General features: G+C 43.2%; 2 protein-coding genes across 10 annotated transcripts in view; one reads left to right on the forward strand and one right to left on the reverse strand.

The window, feature by feature from the left end:
* Positions 1–155, reverse strand: part of iyd (iodotyrosine deiodinase) — a 37,752-nt gene extending 37,597 nt beyond the window's left edge. The window contains exon 1 of the mRNA XM_084378145.1: positions 69–155. The gene's annotated coding sequence lies outside the window, so the exon portion shown is untranslated. The remainder of the gene's footprint in view (positions 1–68) is intronic.
* Positions 126–25,742, forward strand: map7b (microtubule-associated protein 7b). 9 transcript variants are annotated; one of them, XM_084378134.1, is made up of 20 exons: positions 126–209; positions 12,592–12,762; positions 12,885–12,962; positions 13,579–13,742; positions 14,584–14,701; positions 15,164–15,265; positions 15,727–15,837; positions 16,637–16,732; positions 18,072–18,191; positions 19,352–19,524; positions 20,510–20,649; positions 20,945–21,177; positions 21,352–21,502; positions 21,601–21,760; positions 21,848–21,952; positions 22,033–22,083; positions 22,178–22,211; positions 22,768–22,879; positions 22,971–23,149; positions 23,819–25,742. In XM_084378134.1, exons 1-20 carry the CDS (start codon positions 164–166, stop codon positions 23,827–23,829), a joined length of 2,355 nt encoding a protein of 784 aa, XP_084234260.1. In that variant the 5' UTR covers positions 126–163; the 3' UTR covers positions 23,830–25,742. The 9 variants fall into 9 exon arrangements, with proteins under 9 accessions (XP_084234260.1, XP_084234262.1, XP_084234263.1 ...); XM_084378129.1 differs by lacking the exon at positions 126–209 and adding an exon at positions 4,201–5,264; XM_084378130.1 differs by lacking the exon at positions 126–209 and adding an exon at positions 5,010–5,264 and having other exon boundaries at positions 19,376–19,524.
* The last annotated feature ends 9 nt before the right edge of the window (positions 25,743–25,751 follow it).

Here is a 25,751-nt window from a genome sequence, read left to right on the forward strand (position 1 = left end):
CATTATAACACACTGCGATGAGTTTGCTGTAGTTTCAGGTTAGTTATTCGCCGGTGTCGCACCCCCACCTGTCCGTGGGAGGGTGCCCGGCCTGCCTCAGGATCGCTCCGGCAGGTCCCCTCGGGTTCCTGCCGTTGATCCCTCTCAGCTGACGTCAGGAGAAATGGCGGACCAGGATGGCAGCGACGCATCTCCTCCCGAGTCCCAAGGTGAGTTCCTACCGACAGCAAAGTTTACTCTCACAAACTTTTAACACGGACGAAGTGTTATTTAAACTACGAGGAGCCGGTCCGAGGAGGGTGTTTCGTTTGAGTTTGTCCGTGTTTTGAACGCTGAATGACAGGGAGACTGAAGTCCTCGGAGCCGGGTCGGTCACGGGAGTGGGATTAACTATCAAGCGACTCACCCAACAGGTTGCTGTACGTTTGTTTCACACGACCTATTTCTCTGAACTGCACAGATATTGTCAGTTTTACAGTTGTCGTCGTCGCTGTCGGCAGATATTTTGAGCTCCTCAGACACCTGTTGCTGACACTTTGTCACCCGGCCGAGGCGCTCCTTCAGTTGGCTTGACAGGTGAATTCTTGACGTGACCAGAGGCTTGCTAGCTCCGTGATGTGTCTTCAGGCTACAACTTTGCTCTCTGGCTGTTACAGGTGTTTTTAAAACATGTTTCACACCGTGCACACAGTTTGGACTCGCCTGTTAATACCCACACGTCTCTTTAACTCTTGATAAATGCACACCTGCGACCTAAAGAGTTAATTAATGGCGTTGTCATTTATTATATTAACGTTAAGACTAAAAATGGCCACTCACAGCCTCCATACAGTACGGTTTTTACCTGTTTTTTCTTTTGGCCTGGTGTTTTTTTTACTTTTTATCTCAATATGTTCGCAATGTATAAACCCTAAACGCAAAAGCACATATTGGTGTTTGTTTTTTGATTTCAGTGTTTGAGCTGCTGTCAGTCTAACAATTTGCAATTGTTAAAAAGCATCAAAGCTGTACCCACTTCTCACCAGTGGTGTCGCCAGAATCACAGAAACAAGAATATTGTGGGAAGTCCTTTTTTTATTTTTTTTTTTGTAATTCAATTCTGCATCACAAACAGGACTGATTCAATTTCTGCGGCACAGCTCTCTGTTGTTTGGAGAATTGAATCATATTTGCATGTTTCGCCTCCGGACAGACCTGGCTTATATAAAATAATGACACAACAGGTGTTTTCAATTAGCTGTTAATTTGAAAAACACCTCCGGTGACATCACTGTACATCAGATCAGTGCAAACAATCAATGTGTTATTGTGCATCTAATTACTTAATCCATAAACTTTACGCCATCTTCACCTAAGATGCCCAGTTGTTGTTACTGAGGGTTTGGATGTTGGATTTTGCAGGTTTAAATTACTTTTCGTTTGAGTTTAATCAGTTAATTCATGAAGTCAGCTTTTGAATTCTACATGGTCATTAGCTAGTAGGGGTGGGACAAAATATCAACATGGCAATATATTATAACGCTTCCTTTGCCTTTTTAGGGATATTGTATTCATCAGGGAGACAGATATCATGATGTATCGTTGGATGATTGTCTTGCAATGTACTGATTATCGCTGTATTGTGATACTATCGCTATTGTGGCCATCGTATCAGCAATCATATCATGAGTTACTCTGTGGTTCCCACCCCATAAACTAACCCAACGTGTTTCTCGAGGAAATGTTCTGGTTGAAAGTTTGGTTAGGCTAATCAGGATCAAGTTTGCATCGGAAGTTGAGCTATACAAAGGCAAGCTAGTTAAACTTTTACATTAACTGTTAAAAATAGATGTTTTTTTTGTCAGATAGGTGTGTGCATATTTCAAGAAGTGAGCACCGAGTTGCACCGAGTGTAGAAGAACAGGCTATATCATTCTACCGCACTGAGTATCATCATCCTTATTCACTGTCATCCCTAACACCTGTTGAGTGGGTGTGTCACTGAGTTTATCAAGTAGGCCGCAGGGATCTTTTACTGTTTGTCCGGTCCACAACGCCTCCAGAGGACTGAGCACTAATCTATGCTGTCCTAGAATCATCCCAATTGGATGCAACTTCACTGGAAGTTGTGCTAAATTTAACATTTTTACTCAGAAATGATCAGTGAAAATAAAAGGGCAGCTCACCTTGTTGGCTTGAAAAAGCTTTTACTGACAAATCATTTACAAATATTAGATTTAACATTTTAGGATTACACCAGCAGCTTTTTTGTTGGGTACTATTTTTGCTCTCCTCTCCATCCACATATTCATCATTTTTTAATTTTCCCATGAATGCATACTTATGTCAGTCTAAAGTGACTGTGCTGCAAACTCTTGGTGTCCTTTTTCCATATTGTTATGCCTTCGAGCTTTCCAATCCTGCTGCGTGCCTAGTATTCATAAACAACTTCCTTTCATATGCATTATTTATCTTTTTATTCCCCTGCTGCTGTGAACTTCAAGATACACAGCACTACACCTTTGACCACAACAGTGACTCTGACTCTAATGTTGTGATCACTGTACTGCGGGATTATCAGCCGTTCTCTCAAATCGGCCATTTTCCAATCTGTTGCCCCATAATATGCCTGCCCAAAAATGCTTTTCTCAGTCTGTGGCAAAACCAGTTTTCATATCTCTTTCTAAATCAGCTGACAAACTGTTTTCTTATTGGTTGCTACAGCGAGACACTTCAGAGCTTGATCATGTTACCAGGAGTCAATGTGTCGCAATTTTTCTTCATACTTGCCTTGATTGGCAAGAAGCACAGCCTTCCCTGCATCTCCTCTTCGCCTACAGTGTCACCATGATGATTACATTTCCTAATCTGGATTGTCACCTTTGTTTGGTCACTGTGTCCACATCAGAGTGTAGGATTGTCTTGTGTGGAGGTATCAAAAGGTGGCAAAAGCTTTCCATAATGTTTTTTTCTGACATTGGTGACACATCATGTCGTTGTATTCTGAGCAACAAGAAAAGTCAAGTATTTTATTTTTAAAACTTACTAAACTACTGCATTTAGAACTAAACTCATAATCCCTTTTACCTGGAGGTGGCCTATCTACTAATTGCTATGCTCTTTACAATTAAGAATAAGCTTATATAAAGGCATTGCTAAATGTATCTGTTTATATTTGATCTGTTCTCATGTCTCGTCCTCCTCTACACATACCCACAAGGTGTGAGAAGGGCGTGTAGCCTAGCCTATCCAGTTTAGGTCTGAGTGTAGGATTACAGCAGTACTTTATCCTGCGGGGACAAAGATCATATTGCTCTTTCATGAATACCGGTATGTGTGTTTGTGCAGCATGTGCTCCCGAAGGAGATGAGGCAGCAAGTCTTGCCCTGGATGCCTTCATGCGATAAATATTTGAAAGAATTGTCAATCAGATGTGTTCTTCAATAACTGCTAGTCTGCACTGAGATATTGTCTGTTGGGCCAAAAGTTGACTTTGCCAGCTACAAGAAGTGCACCTGCACTGGGTTTCAGCCAAGGTGCCTGTCAGTTGTGTCTTTAATCATTTTGTTACGTTGCTGTTCTGAGCCACAGCGTCTTAGTAGCAGGAAGACTTCAAGCTGTCATACCGGGTGTTTAATCTTTGTGTGTATTTGCCTTGGTAGATGTGAGATAAGCGAGCACAGTCACATGCCACATGGTTGCTCAGGCTGATGTTTGCACTGTTATTGGACAGGTCTCCAATAATGTGGCTTATAATAGCTATAATAACTTTATTACCCCATAATTTCTCCCTCCTCTCCATGACACCAGCCCTGCTGTGTGTCTCTGCCAAGTTAAAATGCTCAGCACATCTTCTCTCTTTACTTCTCACCCTTTCATATCCAGTGCATTTGCACATGCAGTGTCAGTGTATGAAATGGAAATGAAGCACAACTTAAACTCTTAGAATCTGTTACTGCAGTGCAGCTACAACCGTACTGCTCATATACAGATTGATGCACTGAAGATTGTAACTTCTGTGTTCTTGTATTACCATGTCAAATAGCTGGTGGCTCTTTAAGTGGAGAATGGGGCGGGGACGTATACCATGTGCTCTGTGAGCACACCCCTTCCACAGAGGCAGCTCCAGCACTGCATTGTTTAGTGTGGTGTGTGCATAGGCGTGCATCCCTAGTTATGTGTGTGTGTGTGTGTGTACATTACATTAAAGTGTGCCTGTCCTCTGCTGTCTCGCATCCACTGCGTCATTGGTCCATGTGCTGCTGTTGTCAGGGAAACCCTTTACTGGTACCGGCTCACCTTCCACCGCTGGATTCCTACTGAATATTTTAACCGCCCTGCTGCCCACTTTTACTCGCGTATCTGTGGGTCAGTGTGTGTGAGCGCACTGTACAGCCAGTTCCTGTGTGATGTGATTCTTCTGACAAGTTTGCATTTGCAGAATAGGCCTAGCAAGAGAGAGGCGAGGAGGGAAAAGAGGGGCTGCAGTAACAGTAGTGACAGCAGCAGCAGCATCTCTTGAGGAGTGAGAGAGTCAAGAGAAGTGCAATTTCTCTAGCTCTCTACCGAGCCAGTCGTATGGATTAAGTCTTCTTCTCTAAGCCAGACAACAAGAGCTCATCCTCAGATTCTGTCGCACTCTCTGTCTCTTTCACTCTTTCTCGATGCCTGGCACTGCCATCGTAGGCAGTGTGGACATGGCACAGTGAGCAGCTCTGTTTGTCTCTCTTTCACACTCTCCCTCATCATCTCTCTGCACCTTATTCTTTAACCTTCGTTAACCTTTCCTCTCATCCACCACATTTCATAGTTTCATCTCTTGCATCTCTCCTGCCCTTTTTGCTCTGCCCTCCATCTCTCCTCCTCTCTCTCTTCTTTCTGCTGCCTCAGACACAGAGCAACAATGTGCATGCAGAGGAATTAGCTGCTAGCATTAGCTGGAAGCTGTCTACATCTTCACTGAGAAGAAGTCTTTAACGGTTGGCCCCATCCATCACCATCCTTGCGCGTCCACCACCAACTTGCCCCCCCACCCCCCCACCTACCACTGCAGGGTGGGATGGGCAGGGGCTGGGTGAGTTAGCCACATGCTCGAGGGTTAGCAACAGGGCAGGCGATGCCAGAAAGTAAAGGACAAGAACAAGGAAGAGGTGGAGGTGGGAGCTCAAGGGGCAAGCGGAAGCTGAAGAAGGGAGGCAGCCGTACAGCCATCCCGGCTCTCTTCACCATCAATGAGGAAGATGAGGGGCAGAAACGGAGAGATGCTTACAGGAAGAAGAAAAAAGGTATGGAAGGAAATGATTGAGGGAAGCTGACAGGGGTGTTAAGTGGAGAGCACAATGAATTTGCACGCTCTGGTACTTTGTGCTGCTCGAGCTTCATTTAAACTATTAAATTTTGTATGTGTGTGAGTGAGTGTGTGAGGGCATTAATATGTGGGACAGAAAGGTAACTGGGGCAGAGAGATGTTTAGCCAGAGAGTTACAGTGTAGACACTGAATAAAACATCTGAAAGAGTGGAGCATTAAATACAAGTGTACATGTGTATTTGTTAGTAGGATGGTAGTGATGAATATATGTACCAAGAGCTTTGATAGTAAGGGAGTAATTGTGTTATATTACTATATATCTATGTATGTGTGTGTGTGTGTGTGTGTACCGTTTGCTCTTGCAGAGGAAAAGTCGTCTTAACCATCAAGCTCAGCCATTAGGAGACGGGTGGCTGACAAGTGTGATGAGAAAGCAGTGTATGTGTGTGTGTGTGCATGTGTGCGTGAAAACCAGCTGACAAGGCAAGATTGGGTCAACACAAGGGCAACAGATGAGAGTGAAGGTGCAGTCCACTTCACACGTGAATGCGGTTGTAATGCATCAGTAAGCAGAGCGGTCAGTCAACAGGACAGCATGTATCTGCAGTCACAGCGGGTGTGAATGTGCAACCTCTCGTTGTTTTGGGTTTATTCCAGAACTTCTAAAATCTGAAATCAAAAGATTTACTTTGTTAACTGATTTAAATTCTCATTTATTCGTTCAGTCATTTTAGATCTTTTCATTCAGTGTGGCTGAGTCGCATTTCCAGGGACAGTTGGTTTCAGTAACCAATGTCTGTCTGACTGGGATTAGGGTCTAAATTATAGGCTGGATCTTAAAGGCACTGGTTTGGGCCAATGTGGATGAACTTACATGAATATTGAGAGTAAATTGGACTTCTCAGGGTCCTTCTGCATTGGCAGTATGCTGTGATGCAAGCGAGAAACTTAATTTGTTAAAATTGATTGAGGTAGGATTTGTTCTTTGACTTCAAGAGACAGGAAGGTGATCAGTGACAAAAATATTTTCTTCAGTCTTCAGTCTTATCCCCGCTCTTAGCTAACATGACTCCATGGAGCTAAAGTATTTGCTTCTGCACTAGCTACATAATGTAAAAAGGACAAGACATGGTTCTCATACTTAGGGTTTTGCCGTTTTGTCACGAGGATAGCACTTACACCATAAATAATAGAGGAGCATAAACTGAGTGATGAGGGAAAACGAAGAGATGATTGTGAGATTTAATGATCAAGAAAAGTGTGGTCTTCATCACTTAATGTGCTTTGTGGGGTGTAGAATACAGTCTTCAGTGTTTGAGAGGATTAATTATGTTAACAGTAGGTTGGATGAGTTGAGATGGAGGTTTGATTGACATATATTGAGTAAAAGTGCTTTTTTTTTTGTGAATCTATGAATTTGTCATCTCAGACTAAATCAGAAGCAAACACCAAATCAATATTAAAGACAAGTTGCAAAACAAAGTTTCCATCGACATTACTTCTCGTCAAACCATCCTGGAGAAGAGATGGAAGCACTGGGCGACAGCGGTTTCTATTATTCATGGCCCTGTTGTCAAGAGCTATATTGAGTGATAGACTGACTCTAGACATCATCTGAGCTGAAACTTGTACCTGCCCTGTGCAACAAATGCAGTCGCACCCTCCTCTCAGGCACCTGTTATCCAGACCTGACTGCCTGTCCTGGGGCTAGAAAGGAGGACTCCCACCCCCTGCCCTCTTTGCCTCTCTGTTGGCTGGAGCTTAGCGTTTAGCTTAGCATTAGCAGCGGCTAATCCTCTCAGGCTGCAGGGGAGGCATGAGCGGCACAGCGAGCTTGCCTGCTACCCACTGGCCCGGACAGCACAGCATTAATCGCTAACTCTGACCATTTAATCTGACTGCCAGTGAATGCAGATAGACTGGGGGTGGGGAGCACAACAGCACTACGGGAGGGAGGGGCAGATTAAACAGTCACACTCTCCCTATGTCTCACTCTCTGTCTCTTTTTACACACACGCATAAACACACACACTTATGGACAAAAGGATGGGGGTTGGACAGTTGCCACAACCTGTCTCACACTCAGTCGGCTCTCAGCGACAGTGTCACCGACCAGAGCTGACCCCTCTCTCTCTCCCTTCCAGCTCTCCCCTTTATTCTGAAAAAGTAGCATTTCGGGTGGTCCTCTTTTTTTGGGTTGTTTGGAGTTGCTTCTTTTTCGCTTTTTCCCTCATTACCCTCGCTGCACCATGGACTTTGGATTCAAGCTTATCTTCCGCTGTGTAGGATGTTTTCAGGAAGTAGGAATGTTGATTCTGGCCCTGCAATCCGGCTAGTCGGAGTGGGACGCCAACCAGGGGTTAAACAGGTCTCATCCTGGTATTGACACCCCTGGAATCATGAGCCAAAATCCAGGTAAAGACTTTTGATTTGATCCCAGGAATCCTGCATATTTAATTGATAAACGGGCACAGGTTGAACAAGCTGTAGGTAGGAAGTGAACAGTGAAGTCTGTAAAGAACAGGACAGTTTTGTTTTGGCTCTCTCTTCTTCAGCACACTAGATTTTAAAATGACACACGCCTATGATTTTGAAGTACAGGCATTTAGCTTGAAGTAAAGGGTATTTAAATTTTTGGGCTGATGCCGATACCAGTATTAGGAAGTAAAACATTTTGATAATGATTGAATAAGATTCTCAATCACAAAAATATGTAACAGTTTAACGATAAACTTCAGTTTTCAAAGTTACATCCGTGCACTGAAAAGCTAAACTTTACTGGTAGTTTAATAATTACAATTTATCCCAAGCATCTTATTCTGCATTATAATCTCTAAAAAGAGATGTTTTCATATCGGGACAAATTGGCCAACATATACAGAGATACCACTATATCTGTGATAGGCAAATGGCGGGTATACATAGTTCTTAGGCATCAAGAAGAGATATGAGTCCCAGACTGTCCAATATGGATTTGAAAACCCCAAACACTCTTCATTGTTTCTGTTTAAATCCATTTAAAGTTTAGAAGAATTTAAAGTCTTTCAATACTATTTTTTCCTTAAATATAGGGGAAGCTCATGTATTGTATTGGCATGGCAAAAGGTGGTCTATGGCGGTTCACTGATGTACATTTATTACTGGGCGCTGGCACTATTCTTCAAATATAATTGTCTTTGGTATATTTGCAAAGGCAGTTAAATGGCGGTCTAGTGTACACAAGCAAATATGCCTGCTGCTATTTGAGGCTTGTTTGTTTAATGACCTCGTCAACAGATGGACGAGGCTGAGAGGGGCAACAGAGGACACACATTGCGTGTGATGGAGCATTAGGAGACTATGAACCATTGTGTAAAAGTTTTTGATAAGTTTAGTTAGATGCCTGTCAGACAGTGCAGTGACCGAAGCAAAGCACTTGGTTTTGGCCCTTAATCTGCCATTTTGGCGAAGGCAGATGAATTGGAGATGATTTGGAAAGTTAACTTAGTATCTTAGTGTGGGGGATGAACACTTACATTATAAGTAGAAGGCCTGATGTGAACTGTGAGTACATGGATTCAGGATGGAGTCCTAGTCTAACCATGTAATCATTCATGTCTATGAAGGTTTTATCTCTTTGTAAGGCTTGATTTATTTAAGTCACTCACTCTTTAGGGTAACCAAACTAAAACCCCATGCTGCCCCGATTTTGCACACAGCCTCATCTGCAACTCTGACCCACAGGATGCCCTTTGACCTCAGCCAACCTCTTCTATATGCATTATGCCCCAAGTTCACAACTTTCTATTGATTTGGCAGTCTCTGTCTGGGGAACTAGATGATGGAAAAGCCACATCGACTTCTTTTTAGGTCCAGTCAAATTGAGGCTGCTGCTGCTGCATCAGGCCTTTATTCAGCAAGAAACATCCTCAGGATGTGTAGAGCCAAGCTGTGGAAGGGCTTGCGGGTTGTTAATGAGATGTCAGTGTAAAACCTTAATATGCATGACTGATGGGTAGGCAGAGAGATGGTTGGTTTCATCCATCTGCCACTTTCGGATCCAAAAATTATGACTAGATGTGCATTTATTGTCTATAACAGTCATGTGCTTCTCATATAGTGTTGTATCATTCACACAAATGCTAACACACACACACTGGCTACATTCAATTGATAAGAGTACATCTGGCTGTTATTGAAATTGCAAGTAATCTGAATATGGGCCACGCTATCTTGCACAACTGCTGCTCTGTATGCACGCTTTAATACAAATGTCCGTTTTTCTTGATGCATCATCACCACTTCCTGCTGCAAAGATCCAAATTTCCCACGAGAATCATTTACAGCCAGTTTCTGTGTAGGTGGGAATATAGGTTATACATTCCTGCTGCTGATATAAGAAAACATATCTATATTATGAATTCATTGTAAATAGTACAGGTTGTTTTTCCCCTCTTGACCAATCGGTCTCTGTCCCTCTTGCTCTCGTCTGCGTCTTTGTGTTTCTGTACCAGACATTTCAATGAAGGGAATTGTTCCTTATTTGTGTGGCTCAGAGTGTCCCCAGCTCTTGTCAGTGAAGTGCTCCAGTTCAAGCTGTCAAATTGATGAAAGTGGCTCTGCCTTCAGCCTGTCACCACTGGCTTATTGTGTAGTGGCCCACTCGGCTTGTCAGAAGGTCCACTTCATCATTCACTAGAAGTTAACTTGAATAAGTAGAAAGAATTCCTCATTGTGTTTCTTTTTGATGTAGACTAATGGTCATATGACCTTTTGTGGAAGTTGCTTGATAAAGAGCCACTGGATATGACATTATATTTGGATTACATCCTGTTTGCATTGTTATGGTCCTGAAAGACATTGACAAATCTCCAGTGTAGTATTCGACTGCAGCACAATACACTCCTCCTTAATGATTTTACGGGAAGGAATACAACGACTAGACATTATTGGAGCCCTGCCCAGCCCAGCCTTTCCTGTTATAACAATAGCCCTGATAAAACCAGTTCCAAGGCTGGTGCACCTGGGGCAGGATAGACCTGTTAATACTTCTGCACACATCTGTAGATGTCCCATAGACTGTGACATGCAATACTTCTGCAGCTATGAGCCCATGTCTTTGTCCAGCACGTCCTTTGTGATTTAGTGTACAAAATCTGTGTGTGTTCAGGTGGAGACGGCAGAGCCAGTTTAGATTTATGCAATTTCTGCCTAAGTGTAGAACTAAGTGTAAATCATTCTGGGTTCTTTAAATGTTTTTTTTTGCCTTTTAGTGGTTGCAGAGGCACCAAAATCCAGGAAACTCAAAAGTTGCTGAGCACTGGCACAAAATCATATACTCTCCATCACTGTGCAAAAACCATCCACTGTGAAGGCCATGAAAGCCAGGAAAAAGCTATCTGTGTTGTCAAATATATAGTTTTATTTTTTAGGAAGAGGAACAAAAAGGTTTGGTCCATCCGAGGTCATTATCTGTTATGAAAATGTGATCATACAAAAACTCAGCTGAGATGGAAAGTGTTAGATTTGAATAATGCAGAAAAATGGAGGATCCAGTTGAAGTTGTGACTGTTGCATTTAAATGCATACAAATAAGATCTTGAGCCAAGGTGTTCATCAAGGTATAGGAGACTACTGTGGATGTAAAACTTGTACTTTGCTCCTCACTTCCATCGGCCTCATTAATTACCCGACTGAGCTAACATGTCACTGAAGCCAAGAGATAAAGAAGCCAAGTAGAAAGATGTAGAATAGGGTGTGTAGCTTGTGCTATTTCAGGTAGAGTCCATGTGTAGTTTAGTCTGGGTCAGAGGGAAGGATTTAATTTCGTCTTCAACTTTCTGGGACAGATTGGTCTCTGAGGAGACTTAACTCTCTCTCTCACCACACTCACACAAAGGAGGTGTTCAACACTTATTTTGCACTCCATCATTGCCTTTGCATATAGTTATATCATTATTTTAGTTAATGTCGTATATCTGTCAGCAAATTTTGATCATGTTTGTCACTCTAATACTGCTTGTCCTCAAATCCTTGACTAATTAAGCCAGCTTTTTATTTGGGACAGGCTTATCTGTTTCTGCATAAGGCCTGATGGTAAGCTCTGCGTCTCTGTCCAGGAGGCTGACCTGAAAGTGCTGAGTCACCCTGAGCCTGATAGTGCCATTAATCAATAGCCTAGCTCTGAGCTGAGTGGAAACACTGCAACACACCGGGAACGTCTGAGAATACAGGGAGAACAGTATATATTGTTTTTGCCCGTTTTGTTTCCTGTCAGGCTCCACTGCAGAGGCCCTGCAGAGCTTGAGAGCACAGTAGAGGCAGCACATGCAGGCTGACTGAAGGTGGTTTACTTGACCTGGCCATCACCTTTTTCATCAGATAACCTGCCTTGCTCATGTTTTGCTTTTACTTTCTTGTTTTCATGAATACATCACAACGCTGAGCTATTCTGTGTGACATCTAGCGTGGGTTACTCCTGGTACTGCACAAGTCTAAGTCACAAACACTTGAATCATAACCCCTTATGACCTATGACAACCCGTGTACACGTTTTAAAAAAAGGTTATGACTCGAACAAAATATGATGTGGAGTGCAAATGATCAAATGATTTTAGCACCAGAAGTAAGCAGCTGCAGTCATTTTCATAGAGCAGTTATTTGTGCAAATCAGTTGCGAGCAAATATCTCTTTCATGCTCACAACTAATTATATATTGGAGAGACAGAGGTGTCTGTTAATGAAGAAATGCTTTTGTTTTTGTTTTGTTTTTTGCTGGTGAGTGAAGCATATGTACTGGCCATTTTATCAGCATTTGGCTGGTGGATGAAGCTCATTTTGATGTCCGTTTGTTCACACTTGTTTTACCTCGGTTTCTATTTGCCTCTGCGGGGTTCTTCTCCTTTTTGCAGTGTAGAGTTTCCACAGTTATTCCAGTTGTTCCACCGTTACCTGGGATAGTGATCAGAGAAAACGAGTCCTCTTGCTGTTTTGGTTGCGCAATGACAGACTCGCTGTAGGACGACCTTCATTTTCCCAGGAAACATTGAGCCCAGCGGCAGGCCAAAAAGCACAGCAAAAGTGATTTTTATAGCAAAGCATTACACTTTGATGATGTGTGATAAGGTAAAGCAAAAAAAAAGTTGTCCCTTGCCATTGCCAGTTTCAGCTGTGGATGATTTATGCACGTATTTTGGGATGAGAAGTCATTAAAACTTTGAATCTTTCTGATGTACAAATCTCTCTGTGTTTCTCTCGGTCTCTCTTTCCATTTGTTAGTGGTCATTTTACCATTGACACTTGTCTGCTTTGTTTTTCTTTCTAGCGTCTTACTCCCAGTATAGATCGGAGGATGGCAGAGCGTCTTCAGCCACCCGCCCTAGCTCGGCGGGCTCCGGGCAGACCTACACTCCCACCCTGACCTCCACCCCCACCCCTACACCGACTCGCACCACCAGCAGCAACAGCCCCAGTAACAATGCTCCCAACAAGATGGGTAAGTCACACTGGCAATCAGGGAAATACTTACACAATGACACATTATAGAGGACTGGTTCTGTCTTCATCAGTCTCTGTGGAGTCACTTACCCTGCTGTTTAACACTTGTTTGTGTTGCAGACTCGTTGCTCTTCAACAAGATTGACGAGAGACAGAGGTTAGCCCGTGAACGTCGGGGGGAGCGTGAGAAACAGAACGGTGTGTATTCTTTAACTGTGTGTGTGACAGAGAGTAGAACGTAAATTAGTGCACAGAAGGCTTTAAAAGCATCCCTCACTTTCTTTTTTGTCTTTCCCGCAACATATCATGACTGAACTTGGTTGGTAGCTGTGGTGAAGTGCCCGTTTCACTGGTTGTTACATAAAGTCTAGGCCGAAGCCAGGCACCCCCAGTTGCCATAGCACCGATGTTACATAATAGGTCAGGCCATGGCACGGGGTTTAGGGAGGCTAATGTTTTGAATGTGTGTTTTTGTATGAGGGTTTGAGTGACATACAGCAACAAATGGGCTTTAGGAAGTTGAGGCCTGTTTGTGTTTGTATGTTATTGTTGCTGAAGTGCGTTTGTGTTCATAGTATAGTACAGTGGTCAAACCCCTGGCCCCAGCTGAGGGTCTGAGGGATTTAGTTTGTGTTGAGAGCTAAAGCCGAGTCACATGATCTACAGCTGACCCATCACACTGCTGCTTTAAGCCTGTGTGTGTGTGTGTGTGTTTTAGCATATGATTATGTTTGTGCGCGTGAGCACGTGAACACACAAATGCACGTGCATCAAGGCATTATTGATTGTGTTTGCGTGTATGTGCGTGCATCAGCCGTCAAGGAGGCCCAGTGGCAGGCGCGTGAGGAGCGAGCCAGGCAACACTATGAGAAGCAACTGGAGGAGAGGAAGCGAAGGCTGGAGGAGCAGAGGGTAAAGGAGGACAAGAGGCGGGCTGCCGTGGAGGAGAAACGGCGGCAGAAAATGGAGGAAGACAAGGTGTGACGCACACGGCCCTGTACACACCCATGATTATGATCTTGTTACAAACACGCATGCATGCAAACCCTTTGTGTGCAACATATTTCTCATCCTCATGAACAGGCTAATAAATACTAGTACTATACTATACTAGTAAACCATTGATACGCCCTATGCCCCTTCCCTCTTTAGTCAGTTGGAGTTTGAACTTTCTCCCACTCTTATCTGCACTTTTATTCCTGGTTTTTACTTCACTTTCATTTGGGCTTGATTTCAGAAGTTATCAAAGCTACAGTTTAAAATACAAGTCTTGACAAAGGCTTAAAGTCATGGTTGGAAATGAGATGAAAAGTGCATGCGGCAATCACTATGGCTGAATTTGATGGGCTGAAGCCTCTGTCAGTCAAGCAATCACACCCCAAAGGCAGCACATGTTGATGGCTTTGCAGCATCACATCTTCCCGGAGGGTGAAAAGAAAACCTAAAAAGGTTGAGTAGCCTTGTGGCATCGGTGTGATCACAATCTGCACGCCTCACAACTATCTGCTGTAGAATAAAAGCAAAATGCTGCGAAAGTTCTTGAAAAGACAATGACAAACTGTTGCACAAAGTATGGAATATCTTTTCAAACAGCCCTTCACTTCCTGGGTGTTATAAATCCTAAGGACAAGTCTGAGATGAGCTCAGTGATTTCACTTTCATTTTGAGCAGGTTGCATGATCACAATTTAGATTTTATTTTCTATGTACTTCTGCAACAAATTGCTCCAGTCTTGCAGCACTGTTTTTGCATGCTGGGACATTGTTTAATTAATGGTGATTTTGTGACAATATTGTCATTGTTGTGTTTGTGACTGAAGGCTCGTCATGAGGCGGTGATCCGGCGGACGGTGGAGAGGAGCCAGAGAACTAGACAGAAGCCCAACCGATGGTCTTGGGGAGGGGCGCTGCACACAAACACTCCCAGCACACCAGCCGGTACTTTGACACATCACACACACCTGTGCACAATCGCAGCAGAAACTCACAACAACTCGCTCAAATATTACAAAATGTTGAGACACATTTTCTTGCCTTCCAGTCTCGCCATTGATGTGACCTAGTATTGTTGTGCCACTTTTCCTCTTGAGAGGTTTATTGAATACTTTTGATATCTCATCTCCTCGATGTCTGACACTGTGTCTCTTGTGTGAATATGTCTGGCTGCCTCTGCGTGTCAGTATTGTTCTGCCATGTTTGTATTTGAACTTCTCAGATCCCCTGCCCGCTGTTGTTACTGCTAACTCACGCCCTGCTCTGCCTCTCCCCCCTCTCTCTCTCTCTCTCCCCGACTCTCAACCTCTCTCACTTTCTCTCTCTCTTACCCTCGCTCTGGGATCTCCCTCTATCTCCTCTCCGCTCTTTGTTTCTCTGCCATTGTCCTCTCCCCTCCTGGTCCAGGTTTTGTCGAGTCGGCTTTCCTCTATCCACTCGACCTTGCTGGACTGGAGCACATGCAGAGTGCTTTCAGTCTCTACCGCAGATACGGAATGACCTCCCAATGTGAATATTATAGCACTGAGTCAGTTAGCCAGCCAGTGTTAGACCGCTGGCTCTAGCACTGTAACTGTACATCACCGTTTTAGCTCACGGGCATTAGTGTAAATGTAGGCCAATGTGAATGGCATGGGTAGTGTTTGTTGTTTTATGTGCATGTAGCGATCCAGTTTGTAACGTGAACTTATATCCCAAGACACAGGATCATTCATTCAAACCATTTTAGCTTCATTTTTTAGATGACTTAAGATCCATTTAGCACTAATTCGTTCTCTAATAATTTTTCCCCCTTTAGCTACATGTTGGTAGTTTTTCCACATCTAACCACATTTAACCAAAATAGACTAGAGTAACCCTTCAAAGAGAGATTGCTGGATCCAGCTCTCTCTCTCTCTCCGTCTACCCTAGTTCTCTGTCTTTTATATAACCGTTAATTTGCTTTTATCATGTTTCTTCTTTGTTTCTAGATTCTGACAGACGGTCAGTGTCCACGATGAATTTATCCAAACACACAGACCCTGTTATTACCAAGCGCCTCTCCTCGTCCTCGGCCACACTCCTGCACTCGCCAGACCGAGGTAATGAAAACGATCATTACGCACAAATATCAGTGTACAGTACACACGTTTGATGGTCTGCATTTGGCTGCATCTTCTGTCATTTGTGTTTGTCGAAGCTAGACTCTTTGCAGTGTTGGTGCTTATAGTTGTTTTCTTTTATTAACTTTATTAACTAATTTACTATTAACTGAGATTTGAGGGTACTATGATATCGATATGGACAAAAGACAAAATTATGAATTTAGACAGTAGGTCAGAATTTTGCTTTTTCTTTGCTTTTTTGCAGAGAAGATTGGTACCACTCCAATGTTTTTATGGTAAATTTGAAGCTACAGCCAGCAGTTAGCTTAGCTTAGCATAAAGACTGGAAACAGCTAAACCGACTCTGTGTGAAAGGAAGCCTACCAGCATGTGCAAAGCTCACTGACTAACACGTTATATCTTGTTTGTTTAATCTGCACAAACACAAAGTGTATCATTGGCAATTTGCGGTTTTATGAGAATCTTTTCCTCGTCACCCTGAGGATGCTAGGCAGTAAAGACTCCAGGACGTCACTGCACCCACACAAGACAGTGTAATGTCATAATCCGTGAGTTTTAGTAGGTTTAGTTTGTTATCTTTGGACGGTACCAAGCTTGCTGTTTCTTAATGCTAAGCTAACAGACTGCCTGCTGTAGCTTCATATTCAATTGTCAAATAAATGAGTCGTGTAAATGAATCTAACTTTTATATTAATTCTCAGAGTATCAAACTATTCTTAAGTGCTACTTTAACAATAAGATCACGTATCCTTTGATGTTCGTATGTTGCTGACAGGCTTACAGATGAGAACAGCCTCCTCCCCTGTCATTAGCAAAGCTCAGTCTAAACCCCGCCTACACCATGGAAGGACCCCCCAGCACAAAAACACAGGTGTTTTCTGGGAATTTTTTGCAGTTTGGTCCATCATATTTTATGTTGCACACTATGAGATCATGGGCTGGAAACTGTTGAGGAATTTTAAAAGTAAAAATTGTGATTATCCTTTCTCACTTCAATTGAGAAAACATTGATAGTCCTTTAATCGCGACATGCATACAAACCCTCTTCTTCTACATGCGTTTTTTTAATCTGTAAATGTATCCATGTAGCTTTGAACCTGGTTTACATTTATTTAATGGCTGAATTAAGACTTCAGAATTATATGATCTGCAATATTTACAATAATGATTATCAACTCCAGTGTCCACACTCAGCTAATAGCATGCACTATACTGTATATGTGCATGTACCTCTGTGTTTCATCAGAGGATCAAGATTTTTTCCCCCCCTGTAGCGTGACCCCTTTCTCTAATCCTCTGAAGATAATCTTTTTGTTTTTGTGGGAACACTGTAGTGCTGTTTTTATCCCAGCTGCAGCATCAACACCCACATTTTAACAATCGGACGTAAGCATAATTATAGACATAAAGTCTACTGATGTGCCACGTTTATTCATGTCAGGCAGACACTGAGCAACATCAGACACAAACCATTCATTCATTGTCGGAAAACAAGGTAGCGTCGATAAGAGATTCAGGCTCCTTTGCGCAGTTTCCAGCCCAGTTGTGTCTTCACCCCTCACTGTATTTATCATTAATTTTATTCTGCATGCTTTGATAATAGTCACATTATTATCAGAGCATGCAATGCTGCATGTTTTGCCTGATAAACTGTCCTTTGTCTCTTTTAAGTGGCAAATCAGGTTTTCATGAAGATTAATTAATAGCTGCCTTATCAACTTCTGGTTAATAAGCTACAAATTTAGTACAACGACCCTACCCAGGTATTAAGGACCCTGCATGGCCAAATATTCTTCTAATTCTATATTTCTTGAATTATTTGCCCGATTAATTCATAGATTTAATTAAGTAAGCTTAAGCAAAGACCATTTTATAAAACGCAGATGTACTATGTCCTCTGTTCTGCACTGTTTATATGACTGCTCTCCTCCCTCTGTTTGCTCATGGTTTACACTTCACTCCAGGCTGTTTGCTTCCTCTCATAATTAACACACTGGTGCATGCAGGTGTGAGGTGTAACACAGCAGCCTGTGCATGGTTACCACTAGCTCTTGCCTTCACTGCAAAGCAGTGTGAGGAAAAGACTAGGTTACGAATACAGTACTTGAACATCATTTCTAATCTGCTTTGCCCGATTGCTTAGGCTAATCAGTGGGTGGTTAATAGTTTAAGTCGTTATCAAACCTCAAATGTTACGTGTGTGTGTTCAGGCCTGCGCCGTCTTCCATTGACGCCATGGGAGAGCAACGTGGTGAACCGCCTGCAGCAGCCAACGCACTCCTACTTGGCTCGTAGCCGCAGCGCCATGAGTCTGTCTGGAGACCAAACAGGTAACAGACACACGTCCCACATGGAAGACCCTCCTGGTTCCTGTGGTCAGTAGTGAGTGAAAAAGAGTGCACACCAAACCAAGAATCACAGCTCGTGGTGCTGAAAGTATAAATGCAGTTTATATGCTGGTCTCTTGACCAGAACAGTTTGGATGTTAATCAGATTTGGCCAGACTTAAAGCATTACACCGTCTGAAACTTCCCTCACCAGCCTGTATCAGGCACTCAAAGCTCACACGCACACAGACACATGCACACACACATGCACACACACAGGTATAAACAAGTAAGCTGTTCAGGAAGTATTCCCCTGCTGATATCATTCCTCGTCTCCCTCTATTGTTACTATAGCAACAATGGCTTTAGATAGTTTGTGTGTGTTTGCATGAAAACCAACTCTGGTGTATTTCTGCCTGTTTGTTGTTCTTGTGTGTTTTTTGAATAATTATACTCTCTCTTACACTCACATACACAAGAACTCACTCGTATTGACTCTCACACAGCACACTGATATTTTTCTTCTTGTCTGCAGTGCACTTGCTTGCGTATTTTGCTGCATGCTCACTTCCTCGATGTGGTGTCTGCGTTTAATGCATCTATAATTAATAGTTTATTCTGACTGAATGACAAAATCTTATTAAGTAGAGATGCTTCCAACACTGGGACTCTTTAGAGGCGAGTTTGCCAAACCCCTGAGGTTTAATAAAGCAGAAAGTGAATGGGATGTTTTCCATATTACATCCTCGCTTTCAAAGTTGTCAAATTGTTTTCGTTTTCTTAGTCTCTAACCTGGCCGATCAGCACTACTAACTCCCTCTATTAAAAACAAAACACTAATTTCTTTGACCGATAGTCCCCAAGTGATGGTTGCAGCGTATTAGCAGCTGTGCTTCCAGTCAGTAGCACTAATGTCTTCTCTCTCTTCTTCTCTGTTTCTTCTCGGCTTCTTCTCATTCCTCACAATCCTCCGCTGGTCCTCCCAAACTCTCGGCGTCCATCTATTAACCCATCCTCCTCATTCCTTCCTCTCCTTCCTGATCTCTCGCTCCACGTGCTTCCGTTTATCAAACCCTTGCTTGACATTCCATATATCCTCACACTGTCCCGATCCATACCTTCCTCGAAACACTTCCAAACTCTCACCTCGTACATCATGGTAGCCATGCCTGTGTGTCCTCGCTCAGTGTCCTGCCACCCCATGGGCTCCATGTCCTTTAAGGCCCTGCAGGCTCAGCCGCTTCCTCACTGCCGCAGCCACGACAGGAGCCTCTGCAGGGAGACGGCCTCATCTTCCTCCAAGACTGCCCGCAGGAAGACCACCGGCACCACACAGGTGGGTCATGGACCTCTAGAGAATGTTGTAATAATGTTTTTTTCCCCCGCTTTAATATTTCTGATCTCAGTGTTAACAGAACTACAGTGTCTGTGCATACACAACAGTGATGCATTTGTTTTGGGGTGTTTTACAATGCTCTCATTCATGAGTTATTTATGTCTTTTTGCTCCTCTTCCTCTTGTTCATCCTTTTAATGCTGATAATGTCCCAGATCAGTCACATACAATATATCAAGAGTATCTGTGTAGCTCTGCTCCTCTCTCTCTCTCTTTCTCTCTCTCTCTCTGTCTCACACACACTCACACGCACACACACCATATTTTTCCTCTCTGTCCATCTGTCTGCTGCTGCTGTGTCACAGCTTATACCATTAAAGTCTTAGAAGGAGGGCATCTTCTGTACTTTTTATTCCACACAGTGACCCAGACACACATGCGTTGAGCACACATGTACACAAACACATTCATACTCTGGACCCAATCCAGCATAACGGTGATGTACCGGTTGTAGCACTCATGTGCCATAATGTCTAGATCCTGTGTAGACCTTGGTTGGTGTTGATGTGACTTAAAGTTCGGCATGTCAAACTAAAATAATTTCTACACCTCGAAGATGATAAATGCTTTGTGAAATGCTTTAAAGAAGGTTGATTTATTGTTTTGTCAACAGTTACGGTAGGTTTTTTTTTATGTTGGCGTCATGACCTGATGCCAAAGGTTACGAACGGTCAGAGGAAGGCTGTCTGATTCAAATCCTGTTACTGATCATCGTCTGCTGCTGTCAGTAGGACACCTGAGTCTGGGCACCTTCTGTACTACCTGATTACTTTGTGTGTTGCTAAGGATGCTTTTATGAAGCACTATTATATTATTATATGGTATAAGAGAAAGCATTCTGCTTGCATACTTGGGTCCTGTAAATCCTGGCCATTTTGGTTAATAATTTTTCATCTCTTGTTTCATGCCATTTCCTGCACCAATAGAGCAAGGACCGTGACCACGTCAGGAAGTCGTGGAGCAACCTGTCACTCCCATTGGCTCCCATTCTGACTTTGCCCCCCAACAAGCGCTCGTCCTCACCAGGCAAGAAGACCAGCAAAGTGACAGCACCCTCTCCTGGCAGGTAGGAGAACACACCCGAGGCCCATAATTAGATTTGTGACAGATTGGAGTTCTGGATTACTGGAAGCTGGAAGAGGGTGTAACAGCTTTATAAGGTTTTGTGCAAGTTTTACTATGAGGGTGATTTTGGGGTTAGGGTTTTCTTCATGCTATGCTTAGGATGAAGGTGAAATGGATGATATCAGTAAACTAGGCTCCATGAAAACTGTCCAAACACTAGTAACTTGTAGATCTACATTTGCTCTGATTTTGACCAGCACTTTGTAGCTAACTGCTGCTTTTCTTCCTGCACACAGACCTCCACAAAAGTCAGCAGGGCGGCCCCCGACCCCCAAGCTGCTTAAGTCTCCGGGAGCAGAGGACCCTGGAAACCTTCGTCCTTTCAGGATCACACCCGAGAGCCCCCAGCACACCAGAGCCCAAGGAGAGGAGGAGGAAGAGCAGGTCCTCAGTCCTCCGCAGCCTCGGCCTCAGCCACTGGGTCAGAACAAGCCTAGTAGTGAGCAGATACCAGCAGCAGCATCCAGCGGTCAGTTACCACTCTCTGAAGTGTTATTTTCATGCTTCATTCATAATTTAAAATATGTTTAATTGTGAATCGTGAATGTTTTCTATCTTGGCAGTGCTTTTAATATTTGGGTGAACAGTTTTTCTATTGTTTACTAGATTATCTGCTCATAACTTCAATTGTGATGCTTTTTAGAGAATATAAGCAGTCCCCCAGCCTACAAGCCCTCAGCAGGCACCACAGATCCAGAGGAGGCGAGCCGAATCCTGGCTGAGAATCGCCGGCTGGCCCGTGAGCAGAGAGAGAGAGAGGAAGAGGAGCGCAAGCAACAGGAGGAGCAGGCCAGGTACGTCGACTGAGCTGCAGTAAATATGAATGTGATCTGTGAGAGTGCAAGGAGATGGATAATACTGAAGGTGTCTATCTGCATCCTTGACTGTACAGGTTAGCGAAGGAGGAGATGGCTCGCCGTAAGGCCGAGGAGCGAGCAAAGAGAGAGGAGGAGGCTCAGCGCCTGGCAGAGGAGAGGAGAGTGAAGGAGGAGGAGGAGAAGAAGGATGAGGAAGAGAGACTTCAGAAAGAGAGAGAGGAAGCAGAGAGACAGGTCAGAGAAAGTGTACCAGTGAACTTGCAGAGGCATCCAAGAAGTCTGTTGTCACAATATGAAACTGTGTTTGTGTTTGTGTCTTAGAAAGAGGAGGAAGAGTCTCGACAGAAAGAGGAGGCGGAACGACTGAGGCAGGAGAGAGAGAAACACTTTCAGAAAGAGGAGGCCGAACGCCTGGAGAGGAAAAAGGTGACGCACGTTCACACACACATCATTTTTCTTAATATCCGTCATGCACAGCTCATGTAAAAGCTCTTGTTTTCCACCAGCGTCTGGAGGAGATCATGAAGAGGACAAGACGTTCAGACACAGCAGAGAAGGTAACGGCTACCAGAAATATTGTATCTGACTAACCATGAAGAATCTCTGTTGTTCCTGAGTGTTCAGACTCTGCTTATTCTTCTCCATCTCTAGAAAGTTGTTCCGAACAGGAATGGAGACAGTGCAGGTAACTGAATTTATCTCTTTTTGTAACCGCACTTTTGATAAGCTACTTTTGCAGAGGAATAAGTTTTGCTCTTCTGTTGTACTTTAAAAAGACAGTTCACCCCAAAATCAAAAATACATAGAAGAGTGTGTCTTCTCATGGAGTGGTTAGCTGACTTTGCTAGTGTCACAGGTCAGCCGAGTGAGGATGCCATTAATGTTTACATCCCGTGCTGTCACAAGCACAAGTGTAAGCCTCTTGTCCATGTGTAGATGCACACTTCCTTTTGCGCAGTGATGCGGTTGGTGGAGAAAAAAATAATTCCTACGTGAAACTGCTCGCAACAAGGTCTGTGGGTTATCTTAATGTGGGAGGACCTGGGTCATGATTTCTGGAAAGAGACATTACTGTTGCACCAGCAGACATCTCTATGGCCGATACAAAACTCAGCATCTCACACCAAAACAGTCTAGATGGATAAATAACAGGAAAAATATGTATTTTTAATTTTGGGGTGAACTGTCCTGTTCACATGATGTTGTTTCTGACTGCTGTGTTGGTTTTCTGTCATCATCAGCAGCTCCTAGTCCATCTGCAGTGACCGCGTCCCCGACACACAATAGCAACGGTCGCCAACCTGACCCCAACCCAAACCCCAACACCGCAGAGCTGAGCCATCCTGACCAGAGGTAAATGTCATGTAAATCCTCACTGATGTTGTCCATAACTGTACTGAGGGCAACATTTAACAAAATGTTCCTTTCCATCCTCTGTTCTCAGCGAGAACGGGGAGTTTGAAGAGGTGATCGAACTGCCTTCACATTCCAGGCTGACTCCTCCTGAGGGAGAGGAGCAGCAGCATGAGGAAGAGGAGAGAGTTCCTGTCGTAGCCTTCAGGGAGAACGGTCTCCTAAAGCCTCTAAGCGGAATAGAGGACATATCAGCCCAACAGGGTCCAGGTCAATAAGCATCCTCTCTCTGCTCTGCCTCGGCTTCTTCCATTTATCATCATCACTTTATTCTCTGGATGTAGTCATAGGGGACGTCGTTTTCATTACATATTCATTTATTTACAGTGTATCATTTTATTTTGAGAGTAGCATAAAGGGACAAGCCTGTTCTGTACAATGACTAATGAATTAACTTGTATCTTGCTCACTGTGTTCAGCTTTTGGTGTGAACCCTAACCACACTCAAAAAGAGGATATCTTGACCTGTGCTACATTCCTTTTGACCATTTGTTAATGGAAGTGCAGTACTTAACCATCCATCCTCTCTTCTCCCTCTGAGCTTCACACACTGTACCCTCATTGTGAGCTGAATGGGCAGTTGACTTCATTTACATTTTAATTTACATTTATGACATTTGGCAGAGTGTCCTATCATGAACTGAAAATACCAGTCAGTGTTTAATATTACAACAATATTCAATATCAGAGCAGGTGAACACAAACATTTGGCAGTGATCAAAACAAACAAAACTGTGTGGAAACAAGGCGTTAGTCACAACTGATGGTGAGCTGAGCATAATTTGTGAATTAGAGATCCTTTTTGAAGAGGTGTCTTTTTTTAATGGCCCTCAACCTTCATAGCAACTGGCACTAATCTATGTCGTCCATGTGTTTTAGATGTTGCCTGATGCCCTGTTAGACCGAGATGATTCCGCGCCCAGAGAGACAGGAAGTGAGATGGTCAGAGAGAAGGTAGCACAGAGCTGTACAAAGGAAGGACTCGCTGCATCACAGCCAAGACCCCTCCAGAGGTTTACTTACTTTGTCACGCTCCCACGAACGACAGAAGAGCACCGCGGCCACTTCCCAAAGATGGTGTCTCCTCCAAAGATCTCCTTAAAGCATCTCCAGAGAGAAGTTACTGTCCCTCTACAAACTGTGTGGGGATCAGACCCGCCTCTCTGTCTCTGACCATGATCACGCTTGGTCATAATGTTCTGTGTACAGCCCCAACTACCCCTCATTCTGAAGCGAATGTCCTGAAGTCACAGGAGGCCACTGAGCGCCTGTCCCATCATGTGAATCTCTTGAGATGTGTGTGTCTGTGTCTGTGTGTGTGTGTGTGAGAGAGAATGTGAGACTAATAATAATGTAAACTGAGATCAGCTGTAAAGTCTTCAGCCGTGATACTTGAAGAGTTTTTTTTTTTCTGTTGCTGTAGAACACACTGTAATCAGACTGACAAAATCAGTGGCGTTAAAACTGGAACTCACTCAGCAGGCTTTGAATTACAGGGTTTCATTAACGCGTTTGCTCTCTTTGACTGGAACCTCATAATTCTCGTGTTTCTTTTGAAATGTTAGAGAAGAGATGGGATGCAGGAGTGCATGAAGTTGTTTTAAGCCTACAGGAAAGTGTCATGTAATATATTTTTGCTGTGTCTACAGTGTTTAAGACTATAGGTTATTACTGGGGTGAGGCAGGGGCGTCCTGGAGTTCAAGTTAATGAGAAAATGAAAATACTGTTCTCTCAGAAAACTGAGAATTAGGGTGAAAACTACTGATTTTTTTGTTTAGTTTTATTTAATTGCTGTACAGATGAAATGTGATTCTTTGTTTTCGTCCTCATCCTGTCTTTGCTTTCTGTTCGAATGAAGAAAAAAAAAAAATCTGCTTTGACGTTAAGTCCTGCTTTTTCCTTTCATTAGTTTACCCCATCAGTGCTGCATCGTACGGTGTTGAAGGACACAGCCGCCTTGTGTCAGAGGTTAACCTTTGTTGTGGCCCAAGTGCAAAATGAAAAAAAAAAAAATTTCTGGTTGTGATGTTAGCTCTGAAATAATCTGATTAATTTGATCTTTTTAATGAAGGATTTAAGAAGAAATGCTGCTAATTTTTGATGTTCCTTTGCCTTACCGCATCATAGGAAGAATGAGGTGACTTGTCTGTACTCAATGAAGATACGCATTCCCATATGAACTTTGACATTCTGGCCACACGCCCGAAATCTCCGGAGGCTTCCTTTTCTTGATCTATGTGAAAAGTATGAAATGTTTGTCTGTTATATCATCATATAAGAGCTATACTGTCAAACAATGTGTCCTTTTATAATGCTTTTTATGACAGAAAGACAAACGAGGGATTCAAGTAAAACACTGGAACCCAAACATTACACCCAACTCTCAGTAATGCTGCTCCCTTAGCATTTGGTTTGAAACCTTTGCACTTAGTTTCCTCTTTGTTAACCCTAATGGAAGGAAACTTCAGAAAGATTACACGTCTTGATTATGTAGTGCTGGTCTTTGCCAGTACTACACAGCATGCCGTCATCAACATGGTGACTTGACGTTGCTCGCAAATAAATTGCTTTAACAGAAGCAAAATCCCTTGTAAATGACATTATACATAGATATCCTATAAATTATGTTTAAAAGTCGATATATTTTACTAAGACTGACCACGAGGCTTTGAAAACTAACAAGCCCTTCACTTCAGAAGAGGGGCTACGGGATGAGATCTTTGAACCACTGTAAAGCTGAAATCACTGTACAACTGATGCAGCTGTACCGTTTGGCAAGTAAATAAAACTTTTTGAACTGATTACCTATTT

Source organism: Pagrus pagrus, assembly GCF_965226575.1.
Source record: "Pagrus pagrus genome assembly, chromosome: 16".
Taxonomy (NCBI): Eukaryota; Metazoa; Chordata; class Actinopteri; order Spariformes; family Sparidae; genus Pagrus; species Pagrus pagrus.